This window comes from Oncorhynchus clarkii, chromosome 7 (assembly GCF_045791955.1).
Source record: "Oncorhynchus clarkii lewisi isolate Uvic-CL-2024 chromosome 7, UVic_Ocla_1.0, whole genome shotgun sequence".
In the NCBI taxonomy this organism is placed as follows: domain Eukaryota; kingdom Metazoa; phylum Chordata; class Actinopteri; order Salmoniformes; family Salmonidae; genus Oncorhynchus; species Oncorhynchus clarkii.
Genome location: NC_092153.1, coordinates 44,191,520 through 44,213,426, shown reverse-complemented (window position 1 = coordinate 44,213,426; position 21,907 = coordinate 44,191,520). Strand labels below are relative to the sequence as shown.

The 21,907-nt window shown below is 41.8% G+C and overlaps 1 protein-coding gene across 2 annotated transcripts; it reads right to left on the bottom strand.

Annotated features, from left to right (window-relative positions):
• Window positions 1–2,649: 2,649 nt before the first annotated feature.
• On the bottom strand, window positions 2,650–15,154 carry LOC139413351 (leucine-rich repeat neuronal protein 1-like). Of its 2 annotated transcripts, XM_071160610.1 has the most exons (3): window positions 15,035–15,096; window positions 14,811–14,909; window positions 2,650–5,858 (listed from the first exon to the last, which is right to left on the bottom strand). In XM_071160610.1, the coding sequence occupies exon 3, from the start codon at window positions 5,607–5,609 to the stop codon at window positions 3,447–3,449; it is 2,163 nt and encodes a 720-aa protein (XP_071016711.1). In that variant the 5' UTR covers window positions 5,610–5,858; window positions 14,811–14,909; window positions 15,035–15,096; the 3' UTR covers window positions 2,650–3,446. The 2 variants fall into 2 exon arrangements, with proteins under 2 accessions (XP_071016711.1, XP_071016710.1); XM_071160609.1 differs by having other exon boundaries at window positions 14,811–15,154.
• Between the last annotated feature and the right edge of the window lie 6,753 nt (window positions 15,155–21,907).

The following is a 21,907-nucleotide window of genomic DNA, read 5'->3' as shown; positions in this document are numbered from 1 at the left end:
TACCACGCTGCGCTTTGGTCCAATCCTCATTCTGACAAGAGATGTTACAGATATACTGTATGTGAGGCTCTTGATCATATCTTTGATCATGACACTGGTGAGAAGGAGAGTCCTTGTTAAACTTTAAACTTTGACACAAAGTAGTCTGTGATAAATAGCACAATATGTTTCATCTGAGTATTTGTTATAGTCAAAATAATCCATACATTATGCTTTTGTAACTCAAAAGCGAGTTGAATGAGCTCAGGTCAATGAGGCCTACAGGCCATAAATAGCATATAGAAAGTTCAAAACGTGTAATGTTCACAAGAACTTAAGTTGATAAAAAGATCTAACACAATATTAGGTGATAATGTATGTATTATTATGGATTTATAATCAGCTACAATGGGGCAGTCGTTTTGGACCGGGAACACAGAATGAATTAACATGAAACGAACACAACAGGAGGGTTAATCTGTCTGTCTGCATATTTTAAGACATGACATACGGGGGTGTAGTGAGATACCCAATGGTCTGGACCATTCTCTTCTCACCACTCATGTTGAAAAACGTATATTAAAAACTTGGAAATCAATCAATCCGCAATCATCAACACAATGGAAAAATGTAATGATTTACTATTGAAATATTGAAATAGCATGGGTGACTGAGAATTTTTTTTTGGTACAATTTAAGGCCAAGTGGAAAACAATAATGCAGGCACTTGGGATGGAGGTGTGAGAATGTGGCTCTGGTCAGATGAGATGTAGTCGTTGTTTGTGTGCGTCTGTAAGTTGTTGTATTTGTTTGTGTTATAAAAATTACGTTTTCAAAAAACATTAGATTTTACTGTCTGTCCCTCAGTTGTATGTCACCATCTTGAAAATCACTCATTACATAGATATGCAAGGACCTTGAGCATTCCCCCCAGTGGCAAACTGTTATCGAGGGAGGGATCTATATTAAATACAATTATTAGCTTCCTTTTAGTATGTCATTACTTTGAGGATTCTATTGATTCTTTGGTGTGTCTAAATCCAAAGTGTCACTTCGTGTTACTCAATTTATAACAAGATGGTGCCAATACACATGGTCACCCTATTTCTAGCTCCTAGCCAACTTTGCAGTATTCTTTTAAATGTTTGTATTATTTCTTACATGATTTGCTCAGAAAGTTCCTTGTATTACTACCTACAGCCGGAAAATACTTTTGGACATTAGATTGGCGGTCACCTACCAGAAATTCAAGCAAAAATGTTACTTCCCTGACCAGGGTCCTTTGTTTGAACTTCCAGAGGCAGCTTTATTCATCACGGGGCCTGCACCAAAACGCTGATGCCAAAGACAGTGAAGAACAAGTGGACCCATAGTCAAACTCAAGCGGTGTGCATACCATCCACCACTACCGAATATATCACTCGCTAACGTTCAGTCCCAGGACAATAAAGTAGATGAGCTGAGAGCGAGGATCTCCTTCCTGAGAGACATCAGGGATTGTAACATACTTTGGACTATGTGCAAACTGTAAACCACATATCGCATAAATCATATTTATTGTATCTGGGGACTTAAATAAAGGAAATCTGAGGAAAACGCTACTGAAATTCATCTCACATAGCACATCTCCTGTGCTACACACACACATCACACATTATTGATCAGTGCCCTCCCTTCAGCAAATCAGATCATGCCTCCATTCTGCTCCTCCCCACCTATAGTCAGAAACTTAAACAGGCAAGCACCCTTTGTAAGGACGGTTCAACGTTGGTCTAACCAATCGGAATCTATGATTGCACCTGGTGTATTCTACTCTTCTTCCTCTCAATAGTAAGTTGAGACCCCGATTGAGTGGCCGTGGCCCTAAGAGACCGCTTATGTCGCTTATGCCTGGAACAGGCTCTGCTCATACAGTATGAGGGTACAGACAATTGGGAGCTGCTAGCATCTCTCTGAATAAAGCTGTGTTGCTGACTGTAAGATAATGCAGCATTCTGGCTGCTTAATAGTGCCCATTATCCATAATCATATCCTCCTTTAATCTAAGCTCAGCCACTTCATTCCTCCCCTCAATGCTGCCCACACCCATCTCATCTCATCCTGGAGAGTGGGCATGGCAAGGGAGGACACTGTTGCCATTAAATGGCAGTGTGAACACTGAAGATCTGTCCTCTGTGCCCGGTGGTCTTCATCACTTTGGGAGGCTTGTCTTGCCATTTACTCCCATATGTCCTCTTCCTGGTTTCCAAAATCTTTCATCTGTGGTTTTTTAGGGCTGTTTGCTCCTCGAAGGCTTTTTGCAGCAATAATTGGAGACTAAAGGGGCAGATTTTAATTACGCTCTGATAATTGCTTTTGCAGCATCTCAGCCTCTGTAGTTAGTATCTCTCCACTCCATCTCTCTTTATCACAATCTACACTGTGCCTACACCTACACTCAAACTGATATAATGCATCATTTACCATAATGTCATAATGTAAAACACATCTTTCCATCTGCCCCGCGTTACATGTTTTCATTTTAGTCATATGAAATTATGGTAAACACCGTCTTTGTTGTCAAAGTATATGCTTAAGGTTTGAAATGAATATATTATTCCAGAGCCTGTTTTTACTATATGATGTAACATACAAATAATGACACAAGGTCTGGAAATGGTATAAAAAATATGAGGAAAAAAGTATTTTATTTTTGCTTGCTCCTCAATATACAACATACAGTATTTGCGTGTGTAAATCACAACAAACTCAGTGAATGATTCTAGCAAAATCAAAAATAATATTCTGAGAATTTAAAAAGCTTTATGTCTACTTACCTAGTTATTAAACATTCATATTCTATTGCTGGTTTATGGTATTTTCTCTGCAAACTTAAGTTCTTAATAAAAAATTACTGTTTGTTAATGTCAAAAAAGTCATTCAAATTATAGTTGATACAACATTACAGAGCAATTGCTAACATTATTCAATAGACAGTATATCAAGTCTAAACTTACTTTGTCAGCTTATATTGTAGTCCATAGACAAATTGGTTTATATATTGCATTGTACAACAGTTAACACTTAAACTGTTTTATGAGAAAAAAAACCATTGTATTCTCTAAGAATACTTCCAGAGAAAGAAATCAAAATGGATCCAATTCCAGCTCCAGCAAGTTGATCCAGACTGAATCCATGACAATACCCATGCTATGATATCAAAACAAGTACTCAAAATAAAGCACAATGACTACCAAGTCCTGGGAGCTAAACAAAGCTGCCATATTGACTGTCAAAAAGGGGGCAAGAGGAGAAAGGCAATACACTATACTAAAAAGTCTGAAATATCTGTCTGTTCTTCGCCTCAAATGAGCAAAGCAGAAAACTGCAAAAAAATATTTCATATTACTGTCACACAAAGAAGCAAAATGAGTGACTTTGTGCTCCTAAAATGTGTTATTTCTGGTTTACCCCACATGTAGTGGCTTTCACCACATGTAGTAGCTCCGTGTTGTGTCCACCTGGCCTGGTTTGGTCTCTGATGAGGAGGAAACATCTTTCTCCTTCTCACTGTCCGCCTCCCACAGGTTGATGAGGGGAGGGTAGAGTTCATTGAGGGGGATGGAAGATGTTTTCTGCATGTACTTTTTCAGGGAGTGATTGTAGTTTTTCCTCTTCCACCTCTTGGAAATGTACACAGCCATAGAGGCCAGGCTGATGATGCCGAATATGGTACCCATGACCGCTGCGAGAGCGGTGTTAGTGCCTTGGTCAGATATCTCCACAGTGAAGGCAGCGTGCTTCGTTGTGACATTGACACAGGACTTCTGTGTCTGCTGGTGGATGTTGGAGACGGTGAGACATACCTCATACTCGGTGGAGGGCTGTAGGTGTGTGAGGTTATACTCATGGACATCCACTGGGACCCTGGCTGTGTAGGTGATGTGAGGGTTGTCTATCTTCATTGTGGCAGATGACCACTTGAGGTTGGAGGTCATGACGTTGGAGTTGACCTTCCAGGAAACCAGAATGGAGTGGGACTCAGTCTTCTTCACGTACACTTTCATCAACTGGGTGCTGTCTAAGAGAGTACCATTCACCCTAATAGCAGTCACCCGAGTGTCCGCCCCCTCAGCATTCTGAGCCACACAGGTATACCTGCCAGAGTCCTCGACCTGGATTTGAGAGATATGCAGTGTTCCCTCGCTACTGAGGCTGTATTTATCAGACAGGGTTTCCACCATCACCTTGTTCCCTACAGGTGTGACCCAGTAGATATCTGGCTCAGGCTGGGACATGGCACGGCAGTCCAGGTCCACAGTCATGCCTATGTCCAGGTTCAGGTGGTTGGGAAAGCTGTCGTGGGAGATCATGGGCAGGCACTGCTCTGCTGAGTCCTGCTGGAGCAACTCCCTCACATGCTGACCTCTGACCTCGACTGGAAGAGCACAGAACATGGAGAGGGGTTCCATGAAGCGGATGCTGGTCTTGTTGGAGCTCATCCACTGGATGACGCAGTCACATCGCAGGGGGTTGCTGTGGATGCTGATCTCACGCAAGTTGGGCAGGGAGTCCACAGTGGACTGGTAGAGGGCGTTAAGGGCATTGTTGTTCAACATGAGGCTCTCCAGGGCAGGGACGTCACGGAAAGCCTGCCGGTTCACGTAGGAAAATTTGGGGTTATTAGTAGCCTCCAGCTTGGTAAGCTCAGGGAGGTTATCGACGGCAAAGCGGTCAACGGAGACCAGCTCCCCCATGTTGTTTATGCCCAGCTCTTTCAGCCTCAGCATGTTCTTAAAGTCCCCCTCTTGGATTTTGTGCACAGGGTTTTTGTTCAAGTCCAAGAACTTGAGGTTAGGTAGTTTCTGAAGGGCATTCTGGGGAACTCTAATTAGCTTATTGTCGTAGAAGGAGAGACTCTCTAGGTTGTCTAGTCCCACAAAGGCATTTCCAGGGACGTCTGTTAAATCCATTCCAGCCAGAACCAAGCTCCTCAGGTTTACAAGCGGCTTGAAGTTAAAGCCCAGGATGCCAACAACAGGATTTTCCCCGATCATGAGGATCTCAAGGTTGGGCGTTGACTCAAACCAGCGACTGTCAATGGCCTTGAGCCTGTTGGAGTTGAGATGGAGCCTGAGCAGATTGTGCAGACCAGAGAGGGCGTTTGGGGAGATTATGTTGATCTGGTTATGGTTGATGTAGAGCTCTTGCAGGTTGCTGAGGTCCTGTAGGCAGTAGTCAGGCATTTCAGTAATCTGGTTCTCCTCAAGGTGCAGTGTGGTGAGCTGGGACATGTTGGTGAGGCCCACATCGTGGATGCTGCTGAAGTTGTTCTGAGACAGGTCCAGCTCGGTCAGGTTGAAGAGCTGCTCCAGCTCTTCACTGGTTCTGGCGATGTAATTGCTCTGCAGGAGGAGCACCTGAGTGTCGCTGGACAAGTTGCCTGGAATGCGTGTGAGACGGAGGTCGTTACAGTCCACCGTCGTGGCTTCTCTGTAGGTGGATTGGGGGGTGAACCAGGGTCGGATCTCACACACACACAGCTGGGGACACTCATTATCTCTCTGGATGGAGGATAGACCAACGGACGCCAGAATCAGGCCAGCCAACAACTGCCCTAGTAGACGGTAGATGAATCTCCCTCTCGCCATGCTGTCTGTCTGTGTTCACCGGTCCAAACCCACAGAGGGTTGGACACCAGAAAAGGTTGATGACCTTGGCAGGAGCTGTGTTATTGTCATTAACCAGAGGTTTTGCTGACTTGTAGTTGTATCCCTGTAAAATGGTCCAGGTGGGAAAAGATGTGCAGGGGGTTCCAGTGAAACAGTCCCTGAGTTACAGTGAGCCTCCCACTGTTCAGAGTGTTTCTTTCATCAAAACCTCAGGACTGCACGGTGAGTCTGTAAAACAAAGACAAAAAAAGACTATGGGTTACTGTACAGTTTAGTTTAATGCATAGACAACCAGGAACACATACAGTTGAAGTAGAACAATTACATACACTTTAGCCAAATACATTTAATACAAATTCCTGACATTTAATTATAGTAAAAATTCCCTGTCTTAGGTCAGTTAGGATCACCACTTTATTTTAAGAATGTGAAATGTCAGAATAATAGTGGAGAGAATGATTTATTTCAGATTTGATTTCTTTCATCACAAACCCAGGGGGTCAGAAGTTTACATACACTCAATTAGTATTTGGTAGCATTGCCTTTAAATTGTTTAACTTGGGTCAAACGTTTCAGGTAGCCTTCCACAAGCTTCCCACAATAAGTTGGGTGAATTTTGTCTCATTCGTAGAGCTGGTGTAACTGAGTCAGGTTTGTAAGGCCTCCTTGCTCGCACACGGATTTTCAGTTCTGCCCACACATTTTCTATGGGATTGAGGTCAGGGTTTTGTGATGACCACTCCAATACCTTGACTTTGTTGCCCTTAAGCAATTTTGCCACAACTTTGGAAGTATGATTGGTCATTGGAAGACCCATTTGTGACCAAGCTTTAACTGATGATGTCTTGAGATGTTGCTTCAATATATCCACATAATTTTGCTTCCTCATGATGCCATCTATTTTGTGAAGTGCACCAGTCCCTCTTGCAGCAAAGCACCCCACAACATGATGCTGCCACCCCCATGCTTCACGGTTGGGATACTGTTCTTCGGCTTGCAAGCCTCCCCTTTTTTACTCCAAACATAACGATGGTCATTGTGGCCAAACAGTTCTATTTTTGTTTAATCAGACCAGAGGACATTTCTCCAAAAAGTACGATCTTTGTCCCCATGTGCAGTTGCAAACCGTAGTCTTATGGCGGTTTTGGAGCAGTGGCTTCTTCCTTGCTGAGCGGCCTTTCAGGTTGTGCTGATATAGGACTCGTTTTACTGTGGATATAGATACTTTTGTACCTGTTTCCTACATAATTTTTACAACGTCCTTTGCTGTTGTTCTGGGATTGATTTGCACTTTTTGCACCCAAGTTCATTCATCTCTAGGAGACAGAATGCATCTCCTTCCTGAGCGATATGACGACTGAGTGGTCCCATGGTGTTTAATGTGTACTATTGTTTGTACAGATGAACATGGTACCTTCAGGCGTTTGGAAACTGCTCCCAAGGATAAACCAGACTTTTTGAGGTCTACAATTTTTTTTCTGAGGTATTGGCTGATTTTTTTTGTTTTCCCATGATGTCAAGCAAAGAGGCACTGAGTTTGAAGGTAGGCCTTGAAATACATCCACAGGTACCACTCCAATTGACTCAAATGATGTCAATTAGCCTATCAGAAGCTTCTAAAGCCATGACATAATTTTATGGAATTTTCCAAGCTGTTTAAAGGCACAGTCAACTTAGTGCATGTAAACTTCTGACCCACTGGAATTGTGATACAGTGAATTGTAAGTGAAATAATCTGTCTGTAAACAATTGTTGGAAATATTCATTGTGTCATGCACAAAGTAGATGTCCTTACTGACTTGCCAAAACTATAATTTGCTAACATGAAATGTGTGGAGTGGTTGAAAAACAAGTTTTAATGACTCCAACCTAAGTGTATGTAAACTTCCGACTTCAACTGCATAGCATAAACAATTTGATTTATGAGACAGGGAGTTGGTGAAAAGTAGTGTCTGGGGTAAATGTAAGGGTATCTATCATACGTCTAGTCACATCATGTTAACCAGAAGTGACATGTCAGCCATGTTAAATAGAACATGAATGTAACACAGCTCATGATGATGTTGAGAGCAAGCCTTCAGTTTGGCTGCCGTTTACATCTTCATCTCCCTGAGAGATTGTTAATGTCAATTATGCGGCATCATCAGTTGAGGAAAAATGCTAAATCAGATCCTTATAATGCAGGCACAATTAACATAAAATAAAAAAACTTGTGTATACTTGGACACAGATCAAATTCACTTGAGTGCTTTCATCTATCCAACAGGCCCATCAGCAATAGATCATTAGCGTCTCTGCACATCATTAAATACTTACTCTGAGATATGTCAGTATTCTCCATGCCTCTGAAGAAAATAAATGATGGCAAAAATATGTTCCTAGATTATTAATGAAAGAGCCCCTGTGTCCTGGTTTTGGTACAGGAATATGGTGGATTTCTTTAACATGTGTTGTGTATTTCTGAGAGAAGCCTTCAGTGAGCATTGCAAGTACAGTATTTTGTAAAAGCGCATACATCACACTTCTCCTCAGCCTCAACTGTCAGTTATTCATCCATAACTACTTTTGTCCAAGGACAAGAATTTCAGGAGAAGGACTTGTAAATCCAGAAACTAGTCTTGTGAGGAGCATAACAGGAGCACTGGCATCTGCCATACCATACAGTGCTGACTAACAAATAGGCCACAATACTATTAAACCTCAAGTTAATATGTGATATCAATTAACATTGACTTTAATTGTGGTAATGTTCTTGAACATAATGATTTCACTGACAATTGAGTTGGTTCCTAGGCTTTTGCTCCCATCACTAAAGAGTGTTAGTGATTTTGCAGAGGAGAGGCAAGCACATATGCCCACTTGAGCAACTACAAGGTTCTGTAATTGAGTTCTGAATGTGGCAAGTGGAAATCAATAAGGACTGATTCCTCCCTGTAACTACCGGAACATTCAGACCATTTGAAATAGTGCTTAACTCTTTGAGTACCAACCTGTTCTGTATGTGTAGTAAAAGTATATAATGTAGATGGGCTAGCTGGCTCTACCATGGTGGAATCCTGTAGGGCATTATAATCTGAGCAACACTTAAGAAACCCCGTAACCTAACTAGGTGAATGTACTAAAGGAGGTATCAATCTCAGTGAGTGAGTACTGCATTGCCATAGGCCTTCTTAACCTAACAGAGTCTGTGGTCAACACTCGCTAATAGGCTTTGGAACTAAAGAGCTGACTAATTCATCTGAGTGCAAAACTGCTTGGCAACAGAACAAGGGTGACATGAAACAAGTTTAAGCTCTTCCTGCACAGGGGATTTTTCTCCTGGGACAGGGTGAAATAAGGGTAATACAGACATGTTTCTGAAGCTAAAGCAGAATAAGTGAGTGGTTAGTTAGAGGTGGAGATCAATCCAAGGAAATGTAACAGTTGAAACCCTCAGGAGAGATTTTTTATTTATTTTATTAACCTTTATTTAACTTCGCAAGTAAGAAAAAAATATTATTTACAATGACGGCTTAGGAACAGTGGGTTAACGGCCCCGTTCAGGGGCAGAACGAGAGATTTTTACCTTGTTAACTCGGGGATTCGATCTAGCAACCTTTCGGTTACTGACCCAACACTCTAACCACTAGACTACCTGCCACCCCGAGATACAGCTCACTGTCTAACTACTTTAATTAAAAACAACTGTAGCCGATCTGATTATGTTATTCACTGACTATTCACAGAAAAACAACATATTCAAACCATTCTATTGAAATGTAAGAAAACTGCTTATTATTGGACCCTTATGTCATTGCACTAATGCTTTTAATGCACTACAGCATGATAGTAGTGTATGTATTCTGAACACACCAGTTGAGACAAAGGTTGAGCCAGAACAGAGAGTCCTCCGACAGCCATTACTGATAGGCTTAAATAGGCTTAGAAGTAGCCCACAATGCCTCAAAAACACATAAAAGTGACAAGGTTATGCAAGTTCTTAAATCCTGAAGTTTAAGGCAATAAATATGGAGCCTAAAAGGTTTCACAAGCTAAAGGATTGCCATTGATACCATTGGTTTAAATCTGATATTTCAATTTACTCGTACTGTAGTTATGCATTCTCTCATAATGCCTTCATTTATCACAATGGGGTTAATCTGAGATTCTGTTCATGACTCCGAACGACCTTAGAGATGGGACCATTTCATTGTGAGAGGTGACATTTAAGAGGCCATCATTTCATGTAAGTCTTTGTATTCCAGACAAGGGCTTCAGTTTAAATATTATCTAAAAGGTCTAAGCCAAAGATTAAACACATACACGTTTTTGTTTCTTTTACTCTCATAGCTTCCCTGACAACAGTCGAAACCAAGGAAAACAAAACAAATATTGTTGTGTCCACTTATCTCTGTCAGACAGAGATAAGTGTCATTAAACATGTACAAGTATCAAAATGGTTATATTGGAAACAGTTTAGTTTTATAAGGCAGGTGGGGGCGGGGGGGGGCGGGGGGGGGACACATTTAAGAAATGTATATGAACGTTTAAGTGGTGTGGGTGTATCATTACTGCCTGGAACCATGACAATACAGCTGAAGAGAGCTTGTGAACTTGGCCAATGCTGTGTTAATAAACAGCTGTAGAGCCACGTTGACACTACCCTGAAACAGCCCTGACCGTGTTCTCCTGACCCGGAGGGCTCAGAGCCAGAGGAAACTCAGCCTTGAAACCTGGCCTCCACAGCCACACAGCAGGGGGGAAGAAAACAACACTACATGGAAGGAAAGAAAGAGAAAGCTATTCAGTTTGAATCACGACAGCCTTTGTATCTTTCAATGGGGGTACTTAACCTAAATACAGCAGTCACAGTTAATACTATGTGATCCTATGGGTAAGTGATTTGAAGATCACAATTGTCTGTGATATTGTAGTACAGCCTGAGATGTGTATGTGTATGAATTCATATGGGTACAAAGCTACTTTAGCACATGATATGTAAGTGCAAAATTCCTTGGTATACATGATTCTTGGGCATCAGTGGTTACTGGTGCGCACAGTAGTCGTAGCTTGTCTGCTATGAGCCAAAATGGCATATGACAACCATGAAAAGGACTATTTATGAGCGATACACCTGCCATTGTCTATCCAGAAAACTCTCTGTCCTTTGTCAAGAACACATACTACTTCTACCTTGGTGCACCTGCTACAACATGTAATATCTGCTAAACTGTGTACACGACCAATACACTTCGATTTGATTTGAATGCCAACTCGCAAAACAGTGTCAATCAAAAATATGTTTTCAACACCAAGTTATTGCAGTCAATGTTACAGTATGCTATTCTGTTTCGTGTGAACGTTTCTATGTTGGCTTTCATCTGATGTACTCCATTTTAAATATAAAGAGACTGCGACAAAATAATGACGTTCATGGTCTGACTGTGTGTCCTTGAATGGATGGTAATGGAAATAAGGGTGCTCTTGAATGGATGGTAAAACTAAACAAAAGTATGTATGGGAAAATTCAACATTTACAGTGTATACAATACTTCAATCAAACCCCAAGAGGACAACCGCACAGTAAATATCTGGTACACAGACACTCAGACTACACATAAGACACACAACACAGAGCTTAAAAAAATTTAAAAAATGTTATCTGTACTCTTGTTATATAGTTACACATTACAATACAAATCTGTGTAATCAAATAGAAGAGACTGTGCTGGAAAATCTAATGGTTCACTTCACTACAGTACCTCTAGTTGTCAGATAAAACTGAATCATGCAAAGAATACATGAATACAAATTGACAATTGAGAAATATTTGAGTTACAGGATTCTTTTTGAATGCTGATGGTTAATGATTTGCTTGTTCCCAGGTCTTTGATATGTAATGAGGAGTGAAATCCATTTTTCCATGAGAAGGGTGTTTACTTTCAATCCTGTGTACACAGTGCATATTACTCACAGAGATGTGAGCAATAGAAGACATGAAATCCCATCCCATAATTCTGACATCTAAATAAACAAGATAAGGCTTCCCTTAGGGACAATCAAATTTAAGTCAATTCTCCACCATCACCAATCCCTCGAGAACTCCCTCTAAACCAAGTGAATAAACTAATTCCACAGAGGGCCGAGTGTCTGCGGGTTTTCGCTGCCTTCCTTGTACTTGATTGATGAATTAAGGTCAATAATTAGTAAGGAACTCCCCACACCTGATTATCTAGGGCTTAATTGAAAGGAAAAAATAAAAACCTGCAGACACAAGGCCCTCCATGTAATGAGTTTGACACCCCTGATCTAAATGGACACTCACGCTCAAATAAATGTTTTTAAATATTCAAATGTAACCTTTACTGAACTAGGCAAGTCACTTAAGAACACATTTTTATTTACAATGATGGCCTATCCGGGCCGGTTTGTGCGCTGCCTTATGGGACTCCCAATCACAGCCGGATGTGATACTGCCTGGATTCAAACCAGGGACTGTAGTGACGCCTCTTACACTGAGATGCAGTGCCTTAGACCGTTGTGCCAGTTGGGAGTCCTATGCTAACTCTATAATTGAGTAACAATGAGCAATACAAAATGAGAAAGTAGATTTTCAACACACTCGTTCATTTGAGTAGTGTAAACATGAAGTCAAAGACAACGAAAAGTGTTGATAAGCCCTGAGGCACTCGAGGGGCAGGCTTGAAGGGTGCTCAGAATCCATTATTCTGATTCCTAAAAGCCCATGAACATTTACACCTCCGTAAGAGTCTAGTGGGCTGGGATTGGGAAAGGAAATTGGTGGCTAGCACAGAGAAGATTTTTAAGAACAGTAAGTATTAAAATAACTATATTCCCCTGAAAAGGTGGGAGAGGTGATATAAGTTACATACAGGAGAGTTTGGGAGGGAAGTATGTTGTACAGTATGATACGAGGAGCAGAATCAACTGGCCGGCTCAAGTTATGTCCTGCATTAAATGGTTCAGCCTCTTCATGTCCTGTCAACATGAGAAGATGCATGTTGATTATAGGCTAGATTAGAATATGACAAATATTAATATTGTACATCTCTGTAGTCATAAGATATCTGTGAGAGAGGTGTGTTGAGTCTTTCCGGTATCAAGAACACTGTAAAGTGAAGCGTTACCTGAAATGTATGCTCGTATTTGTAGCCTGTGTCCTTCGCACTGAGAAAATAGAACAGTAATGTCCTACCACTAAGCCTGGGGTGTGTGGGCCCCTAAACCCACTGTAAAAGTTCCATTCTGCACAGAATGATTTCTTCAGCTGATTATGAGGACGGAATTAGTTGAACAGCTGCTGAGCCTGTGCCATGCCTTATCTCTGAGATCCACACAAAGACTAATGTGTTGCAACACCCTCCACCCACCCCTCCCCATCCCCCCTATCCCCAGCCTCAAGGGAACTCACTTCTCCATGGTGGAGAGCATTGTGGCTTTCTCACCGACTCCTAACAACCCTGCCTGGTGGACAGACACACGCACCCGATTAGCAGGCCTTTGTCACAGTGTTCTCACAGTAAAGTGAGTGTGTGTGTGTGTGGAGGGGGAGGGGGAGAGAAAGGGGGGAAGGGTTATACCCCCAGGGTAGACAGAAGAAAAGGCCAGACCCCTCATCAGGCACCTTGCCACTCTTCTGCCCCTCCTCTAATACTTTGTTCTTTGAGTTTTGAGAAATGGATTTGCCCGCTGTTCACTGTCAGTTCTGGTCTTGGATTGTAACTTGACATATCACATAGGGCTCACAACAAGGTCAAGTGTTGTGTCTTTAGCATTACTCATCTCCTTATTTGAACTGCTGTAAGAAAAAGGTCATCCTCAACACTTTATTTTTCAGTCTAGACTCTGACAGCCTATGCCATACTGCCAACACTGACTGAGGCTCAGTAGGCAAAGTGATGACTTGATAATTCTAGCATAGGCAACTTGAAACCACAGCAATGAGTGACATTGTATAAAACAATGAAAGTCTGTAGCTAAGTGATAACAAATGACAACTTTAACAGACTGACCGATAACAAATTGGATTTGGTTAAAACTATAATTTTGGATGGTCAGTCCTTGAATCCATAGCTCTGTCTATGAATTTGAGAGTGGTTACATTTCTCCAACCCCATCCCTCAGCTTTTTACCGAAGTATGGGCTGGGATCATCTTTGTTATTGTTTCTACTGTTGATTACTGCTTTAAAACAGTGCCAAAGATACTGCTCCACTACCATAGCCTAGCCTTAGTGTTGACAAAAACTGTTGGTCATACAAAGGGGGAATAAGAAGCTTGTGAGACAATAGTCTTAAGTTAATAACCTCAGCTATTGCATAGGAGCAACAGCTGCAAAACAGCAGACGCGTATATACAATGACAATAGGCTACCCCACTCCCTGCCCCCCTTGTACAACCTGTTCTCACTTAGATATTCTTGAAACATTGAACTTTTTTTTCTTACAGACCGGTTGCCTGTTCGAATTCTGCCGATATAGACTAATGAAATAATCGAGACATCTGCCCACATGCTTTCGCATCTATATGCAAATCACATTTTCCCTACGTTGCGTGCACCACGCGAGCCTACCTACATTTATGCGCAGCGGTGAGCCACACGAGGATCAAAGTTTGTTTCCGAGCACGTTATCTGACGCATTGAGATGTTGAAATGTGTATAATTCTGACTGTGAATGACCGGAATATAATTACAAGAATAATAGATGCAGATATAAAACAACAGGCAGAGTAGTCCTGATCAATTATATAGATCGCCTGATATTACATTATTATAGAAATCGGTTGCCTATTAGTTATTGTGTCGTATAAAAGGCTATTGCCTTGGGTCCCTCCACCCCATGCACAGCAAGACATGCCCTGGCAGTGATGCAGTAACGGTAGCTTGTTGGCAAACAAATACCATTTTGTTAGGGAAATGTCCTTCACAGAAAAATTGATACTATGACCCTCGTTTTTTCTGGCCACGTTCAACCTTATTGTGAAGGTAAGTGTCAGACAATCGGTGCACAGCCACGGAGTTCCAGTTTTCATAACATCCACGTCCACCTGTTCTCATACTACTGCAAAATACCTCGAAAGAGCATGGCAGGCTACAAAATAAACAGCTTCCGTTTAATATATTCTGACTTTGTTCAAACATTAGCCTAATTAAAGCAATAATTGTAAGTATTGGCCTCACCTCGTTGACATGCAATCCCCTCTCTTCTCAGTTGCATCCAGTTTCTTTGGACATCAGTAAGGTTTATGCAAATAGCCTTCACCTCTATGCGTCAACAGCCTACATCCCCAACAAATGCATACAATAAATACATAGATAGCCTGAACGGATTCCTTAAATATGATCATGTACAATTAATCTTCCTCTATTCCATGTGATTCAAGCAGCAATTCAGGTAAGCTAACCTTCGAGCAGAGCATAGTGCAGATTGCAGAGACATCCAAACGCCAACTGAAGCCACATTGACTAGTTGCCTGCCGATATTCTACTCTTCGCCCGTAGCCTACTGCTCCTTCAAGGAAAATATGAAAACAGCACCTGGCGCTGTCCAGACGAGTCAGCTGATTCCTGACTACGCGATTGGCTGCTGGCTGGTGCCTGTCATTCTCGCCCAAGCATAGCACCATCTGTTCGATGATTGTTGTGATGGGGACAAAGGCAGGCGCTAGGGCTGCGCAGTTGGAGAACGAGGGGAGTGGATAGAGAAACGCAAAGGGGGGCACTTTTTCTTGATTTTTCTTTTGAGAATGTCTTCTGCCTGCGGCCCCCTCCTTCATCCAGACTGCATTGCTACGTCTGTTGCCCCAGCTTGACAAGGAGACAATGTGCCTCTTTGTTTTGCGGTCGTTAAGTTGCTCTGATTAAAGTTGTTTAATATGCAACCCATTCTATTTGTTGCTCCACTTGAACTTTGTAACATTGTATAATTTTAACAAATGTCAGCAATAACTGGAGGGGTCTTTTTGTTTGAATAGAGATATATTGCAGACCTTCAAAGGCAAAGTTGAATTGGCTGATTAATTATTGACAGTCTCACCTATTTTAGACCAGATAGACAGAACCCTAGGTTCATGGCAAGACCTGAAAAGGATTTAAATCCCAAACCAGATATTTTCAGGTCTCCCTAGGCAGTGACTCAGATGTAATGGACCCAACACATTATTCAGTGTTGTATTTGCACCATTAAGATTTGCGCAATAGTGTATGATGGCATCACATTTATCACAGGGGACAGTTTTAGTATGCAAAAGGTTGGCTGGTCCTCAATGTCCTGTAGGTCACTTCATTACTCCCTCTTTGTTTACAAAGCTCTGCTAGGCCTACACAAGCTTCAGACTTGCCTAACTTCGGTGTTGAAGTATAAAAACGTGAGTTACAAAACGCATTCACAGGGTTGGTTAACTCTTGAGGTTCCTCAGGTCTCCACTGAATGAGGTAAATTCGTTTTTGGTTTTAATGCAGCTCACTGCTGGAACAATTCACAGATCTTATTAAAATAGGGTGTCAGTGTAGACTCCTTGTTAAAATAAATGTGAAATAAAATAAAAAATATAAAAAATGTATGATGCTGAGAATCCTTTTAGTGAGGGTTGAACCCACATGAACCCACTCCAGGTTCAGGAACACACAAGGCTGTGTGAACCTGCTCATGCAACACAACCCTGTTGCCATGTCTCAAAGTACATGGCAACAAACCAGAGGGGAGCCAAGTGAAAGCTGAAAGGGTTGAAGTGGAAGACCTGCATGAATAATTGCTCCTCCACCTCTATTCTCCATCCATCTCCTGCTCTCTTCACATCCATGTGTTGCTGGAGAGCTTTTCTTTATTAGAACAAGAACTATGCACTCCAAGCAATCCATGTCATTTTGAATACAGTAGACCTAAATGTTTTTTTCTGGTAGACACCCCTTACCCTGCTCTGTAAAAGTCAAAAAGGTCCAGTTTATTTTCAAGAAAGTGAGGCTTGATGTCACTTGGACTGCTCTCCTTGAGTGTTCTTCACTTTGAAGCACCTTGATCCCAATGCACTCCACAACATGAGATAGATGAGACATGCACACTCTTGGAATCTAAGGTTCATGACTGGCAAGATTAACTATTCCAAGTCTATGCTCAGTGATTCATTCCAGTTGAAAGTGAACATATCAGGTTGAGACTGAAATCATAACAGATTTAAAGATTTAATCCTGAACCTAATCTATCCTCGATCTACAATCCCTAGGCATAAAAATACATGTGTTTGTGAACTGATTGACTGGTCAAACATGATCTAAAAAGGACTGACACCAAGCCTTTAAAAAATGACCCTGAGCTTTCATCCTTTCTGGAAAGATAAACTAAACCGTTTTAGCTGTAGACCAGAAGGTAGATCTTGCAGACTGTGCAAGACCCATGGCTTCAAAACCTCCCTTGGTGAGGTGACAGGAGAGGTGGGCAGGGAGGAGGCAGGTAGGGAGGAAAGTTCTTATCGACTCCTCCCAGGGCCCTATTTGTCCGTCCCTGTCCACGGAGAGAGATGAAGACAGATGGCCAGCTCTGGCCCTGATAGAGAGAGGCTGCAGTGAAAGCACAGGCTCTCTGGAGCTGGATGGGCAGATGGATTGACCAAATAAGGTAGGGAGGAATGTCAGGAAGAAGGCTCCATCTTGCACCGCTACCTCTTCCAGGTGTATTGTGGAGCTGCTTTTTGATGATTCATGTCTGTTCATATCGGAAAAATGCAACATTGGGGTGATCATAGGCATCGACTGTTTGTAATTAAAGCAAAATTATGATGTATTGTTACTCATGAGAACTTCACAGCCTTTTCATTGAGGAACTTCTCGAAGGGACATCTCCCACCGGTCATGACAGTAGATCTGAAGGTCTTGTTGTGTAGTTCAAGGTCTTGATACATGGTCCTTGGTGTAGTCAAATGGGCCTATCACACACAAGAGAATATAATGGCGGTAAAGACTATATTGTCTCATTAAGATCACAACACACAGATAGTTGCTCCAGTTGTGATAGACTCTTTGGCAAGCGTGTCCTGCTTTCATTCCAGAGATTTTGTATTCACAGTATCGATGCCGGGTATTGATTCCTCCCATTAACTTGTGCGGTAAACAGTGTGGTTTATCAGGTGTTGTCATCTGCTTCCAGTATGATTCTCTGTGAATACTAAAGTCCACATCGCATAACAAGCGTTAAAGGGGAGCTCGGGAGGACAAACAACAAACACATTTGTGCTTGGTGTCTCCTTTTCTAATATCCCTTAATCTCACAAAGGGACAGTCTCTGGAATGGCCAAAAAGCTATCACTCACAGCTGCCAGCTGCAACTGAATGACTGTGATGTTTTATGTGAAATGTTAGGGGGTGTGAGGAGAAAACTAAAACAGTTCAGAATATGGACCATGTAAGGAATACTTATTGGTAACTAATACTGTTTAGGAGTGTGTTGATATAGATAGCTGTATCAAGTGAATTTGTTTCCATCGGTTTAACTTCACGTCTGATGATGGACAGTGATAACAGAGAGTGTGATTAATGTGACTGATCGTTACTCATTTCCAGGATGATGTGTCAAGTCGAAGTGAGAGGTGCTGTGGGAGAGTCTGGTCAGACTGTGAGCATGATGCCTGGCCAAAGTGACATGGCATTTAGCCGTGAGTCAGCCAGGAGGTCAGCCTGTCAGGACCACTGACCGTTAGCCATGTATGCCATGTGTGTCTCCCATAGACACCAATGCATTTGCAGCTGGGCCTGGTGTACTTAATTCACTGACTTACATTGAACTGAAAAAAAGAGAGAGAAAAAACAGGAAGGGGGGTGGTCTCACTTCCTCTTTAGTTTCTGTTTAAAGGTCTTTTCTGCTCTGCATAGCTCTGAAGGCTCTTCCAGCCCTTTTCCTACAACAGTCGAGCCTCACACCACACTTCTCGCCTCCACTGACTGATTGAAGTTTGTTCATATTTCACTCGGAGATGAGAATAAGAATGTAGGGCAGGCTTAAGACAGAGCCTCTGCAGGATATTGAGACCAACTTGTCCTCTTAATCTGCTACCTGAGGCAGAGGTAGTGCAAATTGCAGATATGTTACTGTTAAGTTATTTAATTTCCATTCAACGTCCCATTCTTGCTTGTAATAAAGGATGCAGGATTATGGCAGTTTAGACATAATAGTTTCAAAGCACTGGCCAATAGAAAAGAAGGTCATGTTATCATTTCATCTATTGGAGGAATCCACAGTTGTATACCTCCCCTTAACCAGCACATAAACAATCTGGTGACATTAGTTCCATTTAAAGTCACAGGACTTGAACATGACACATGCTAGATTCATGAGCTCTCATATTCCAGCTGAACACCTATAACATTAGCATGACAAAAATAATGTGCGAGTGTGTGTGCTTTCAGAAAGTATTCACACCACTTGACTTTTTCCACATTCCACATGTTCTGTTACAAAGTGGGATTAAAATGGATTTTATTGTTTTTTTGTCAACAAACTACACAAAATACTCTGCAAGGGAAAATAAAACACTATCATATCTTGGTTAGATAAGTATTCAACCCCTTGAGTCAATAAGTGTTAGAATCGCCTTTTGCAGAGATTACAGCTATTACAGAGCCTTTCTGGATAAGTCTCTAAGGGCTTTGCACACCTAGAATGTACAATATTTGCCCATTATTCTGTCAAATTGGTTGTTGATCATCGCTAGACAACCATTTTCAAGTCTTGCCATAGATTTTCAAGCAGATTTAAGTCAAAACTGTAACTCGGCCACTAAGGAACAGTCATTGTCTTCTTGGTAAGCAACTCCAGCATAAATGCTGTCTTGTGTTTTAGGTTATTGTCCTGCAAAAAGGTGAATTCATCTCCCAGTGTCTGGTGGAGAGCAGCCTAACCCAAATTTTACTCTAGGATTTTGCCTGTGCTTAGGTCCAATTCCTTTATTTTTTATCCTGAAAAACTTCCCAGTCCTTAACAATTACAAGATTACCCATAAAATGATGTATCCACTACTTCTTGAAAATATGGAGAGTGGAACTCATTTCGTATTCAGGACCAAAAAAGTGAGTTGCTTTGCCACATTTTTTTCCATATTACTTTGGTGCCTCGTTGCAAACAGGATGCACATTTTCGAATAGTTTTATTCTGTACAGGCTTCCTTCTTGAAACTCTGTCAATTAGGTTAATATTTTAGAGTAACTATAATACTGTTGATCAATCCTCAGGTTTCTCCTATCACAGCCATTAAACTCTGTAACTGTTTTAAAGTTGCCATTGGCCTCATGGTGAAATCCCTGAGCAGTTTCCTTCCTCTCCAGCAACTGAGTTAGGAAGGACGCCAGTATCGTTGTAGTGACTGGGAGTATTGATACACCATCCAAAGTGTAATTAATAACTTTACTATGCTCAAAGGGATATTCAATGTCTGCTTTTTTTTATTTTGACCCATCTACCAATAGGTGCCGTTCTTTGAGAGGCATTGGAAAACATCCCTGGTCTTTGTGGTTGAATCTTTGTTTGAAATTCACTGCTCGACTGAGGGACCTTACAGATAATTGTAAGTACAGAGATGAGGTTGTCATTCAAAAATCATGTTAAACACTATTATTGCACACAGAGCGAGTCCATGCAACTTATTATGTGACTTATTAAACACATGTTTACTCCTGAACTTATCTAGGCTTGCTATAAGAAAGGGGTTGAATACTTAATGACTCAAGACATTTTAGATTTTAATATTAATTAATATGTAAAAATCTTGAAGAACAGAATTCCACTAACATTTTGGGGGTTATTGTGTGTAGGCCAGTGATAAAAAATGTAATTTTAAATTCAGGTAGTAACACAACAAAATGTGGGAAAAAATCAAGGGGTGTGAATATTTTCTGAAGGAACTGTACAGTATGTGTACATCTGAGTGTGTGCCTCTAGGTATGAGAGTCCTTACTGCCCCCCCCCCCCCCCCCCCCCCCCCCCCCCCACCCCCCACCCACCCACCCACTCCTCACTCCTCTCACTTTCAGTAAATAACCACCCAGGTGGCGTTGGGGAGAAAATACCAAATGTTAGTGTTTCTGTGTTCAGAATGGCTCTATCCTCAGGCAATGTGGTAGCTAGTGACTGTGGGTCAAAAGTGAGAATCACAAAGGGGATGTCTGGGGATAACAAGGTCAGGGGTAGTGCAGTGATAGGGATGGGAGGAGACAGGCAGGGGAAGAAGATATCGCAGATAGACTAATAATGTGTATATTGCTACAGTTGCCAGGCAGATTTGATAGCTTGACGTTGGCTATGCAGCCTGTCCTTTCCCTGACTGGGGGAATCTCATCTCTTCTGCTTGCCTCCGCTCTCTCTTTCTCCCTCAGGTCTAAAAGGTTTTTATCCTTCTCTCTTAAACACACACACACACATACACACACTCACATGCACACACACACACATACACACAATACATAGCTAACAGAAATATTCAGGTTAGATAAATTCATAAAAATGGAGGAGCTGGAAGTGAACCACCTCAGTACCTGAGTATTTCAATAAATAAACATCCAGTAAGAGAGTTTTGCTGTAAGCTGTCACTCATGAGAGATGGTGGTAGTGTAGTCATCAGTTAAACATCCACAGGAATCCCCCAGCATTTCTCCTGGGGAAGGTCCATTGCCTCTGCATCACTGGAGATCGCATAAATTAATTTACTCAGCACATGCACAGGACCACGCCTTTTAAATACTGAATAACCTCTATCTAGTATCTACACATGTGTCTTTCATGGGCTGCTATACTGTACGGCCATCTCCCACAGAGTAGTGAGACAATAAAGTAGACGAGCTCAGGGTGAAGATCTCCTCCCAGAGAGACATCAGGGACCGTAACATACTCTGTTTACGGAATCATGGCACTCTACGAATATATTGTCCCGTCCCTTCAGCCAACAGGGTTCTCCTTCCATCGCACAGACAGAAAGAAAGAACTCTGGGAAAAATAACGTTTTTTTTTTTTACAGGAACTCAAGTCCTTTTGTCCTCCCAATCGGGAATACCTTACCATCAAATGCTGACCGCATTACCTCCCGAGATAATATTCTTTGGATAATCTTCGCTGCCATGTACCTGTATATTCCCCCCCAAGCAGACACAGCGACGGCTCTGAAGGGACTATGTGCAAACTGTAAACCTCATATCCGGAGGCCGCATTTATGGTATCGGGGGACTTCAATAAAGGAAATCTAAGGAAAACGCTATTGAAATTCTATCCACACATCTCCTGTGCTACATACGCAACA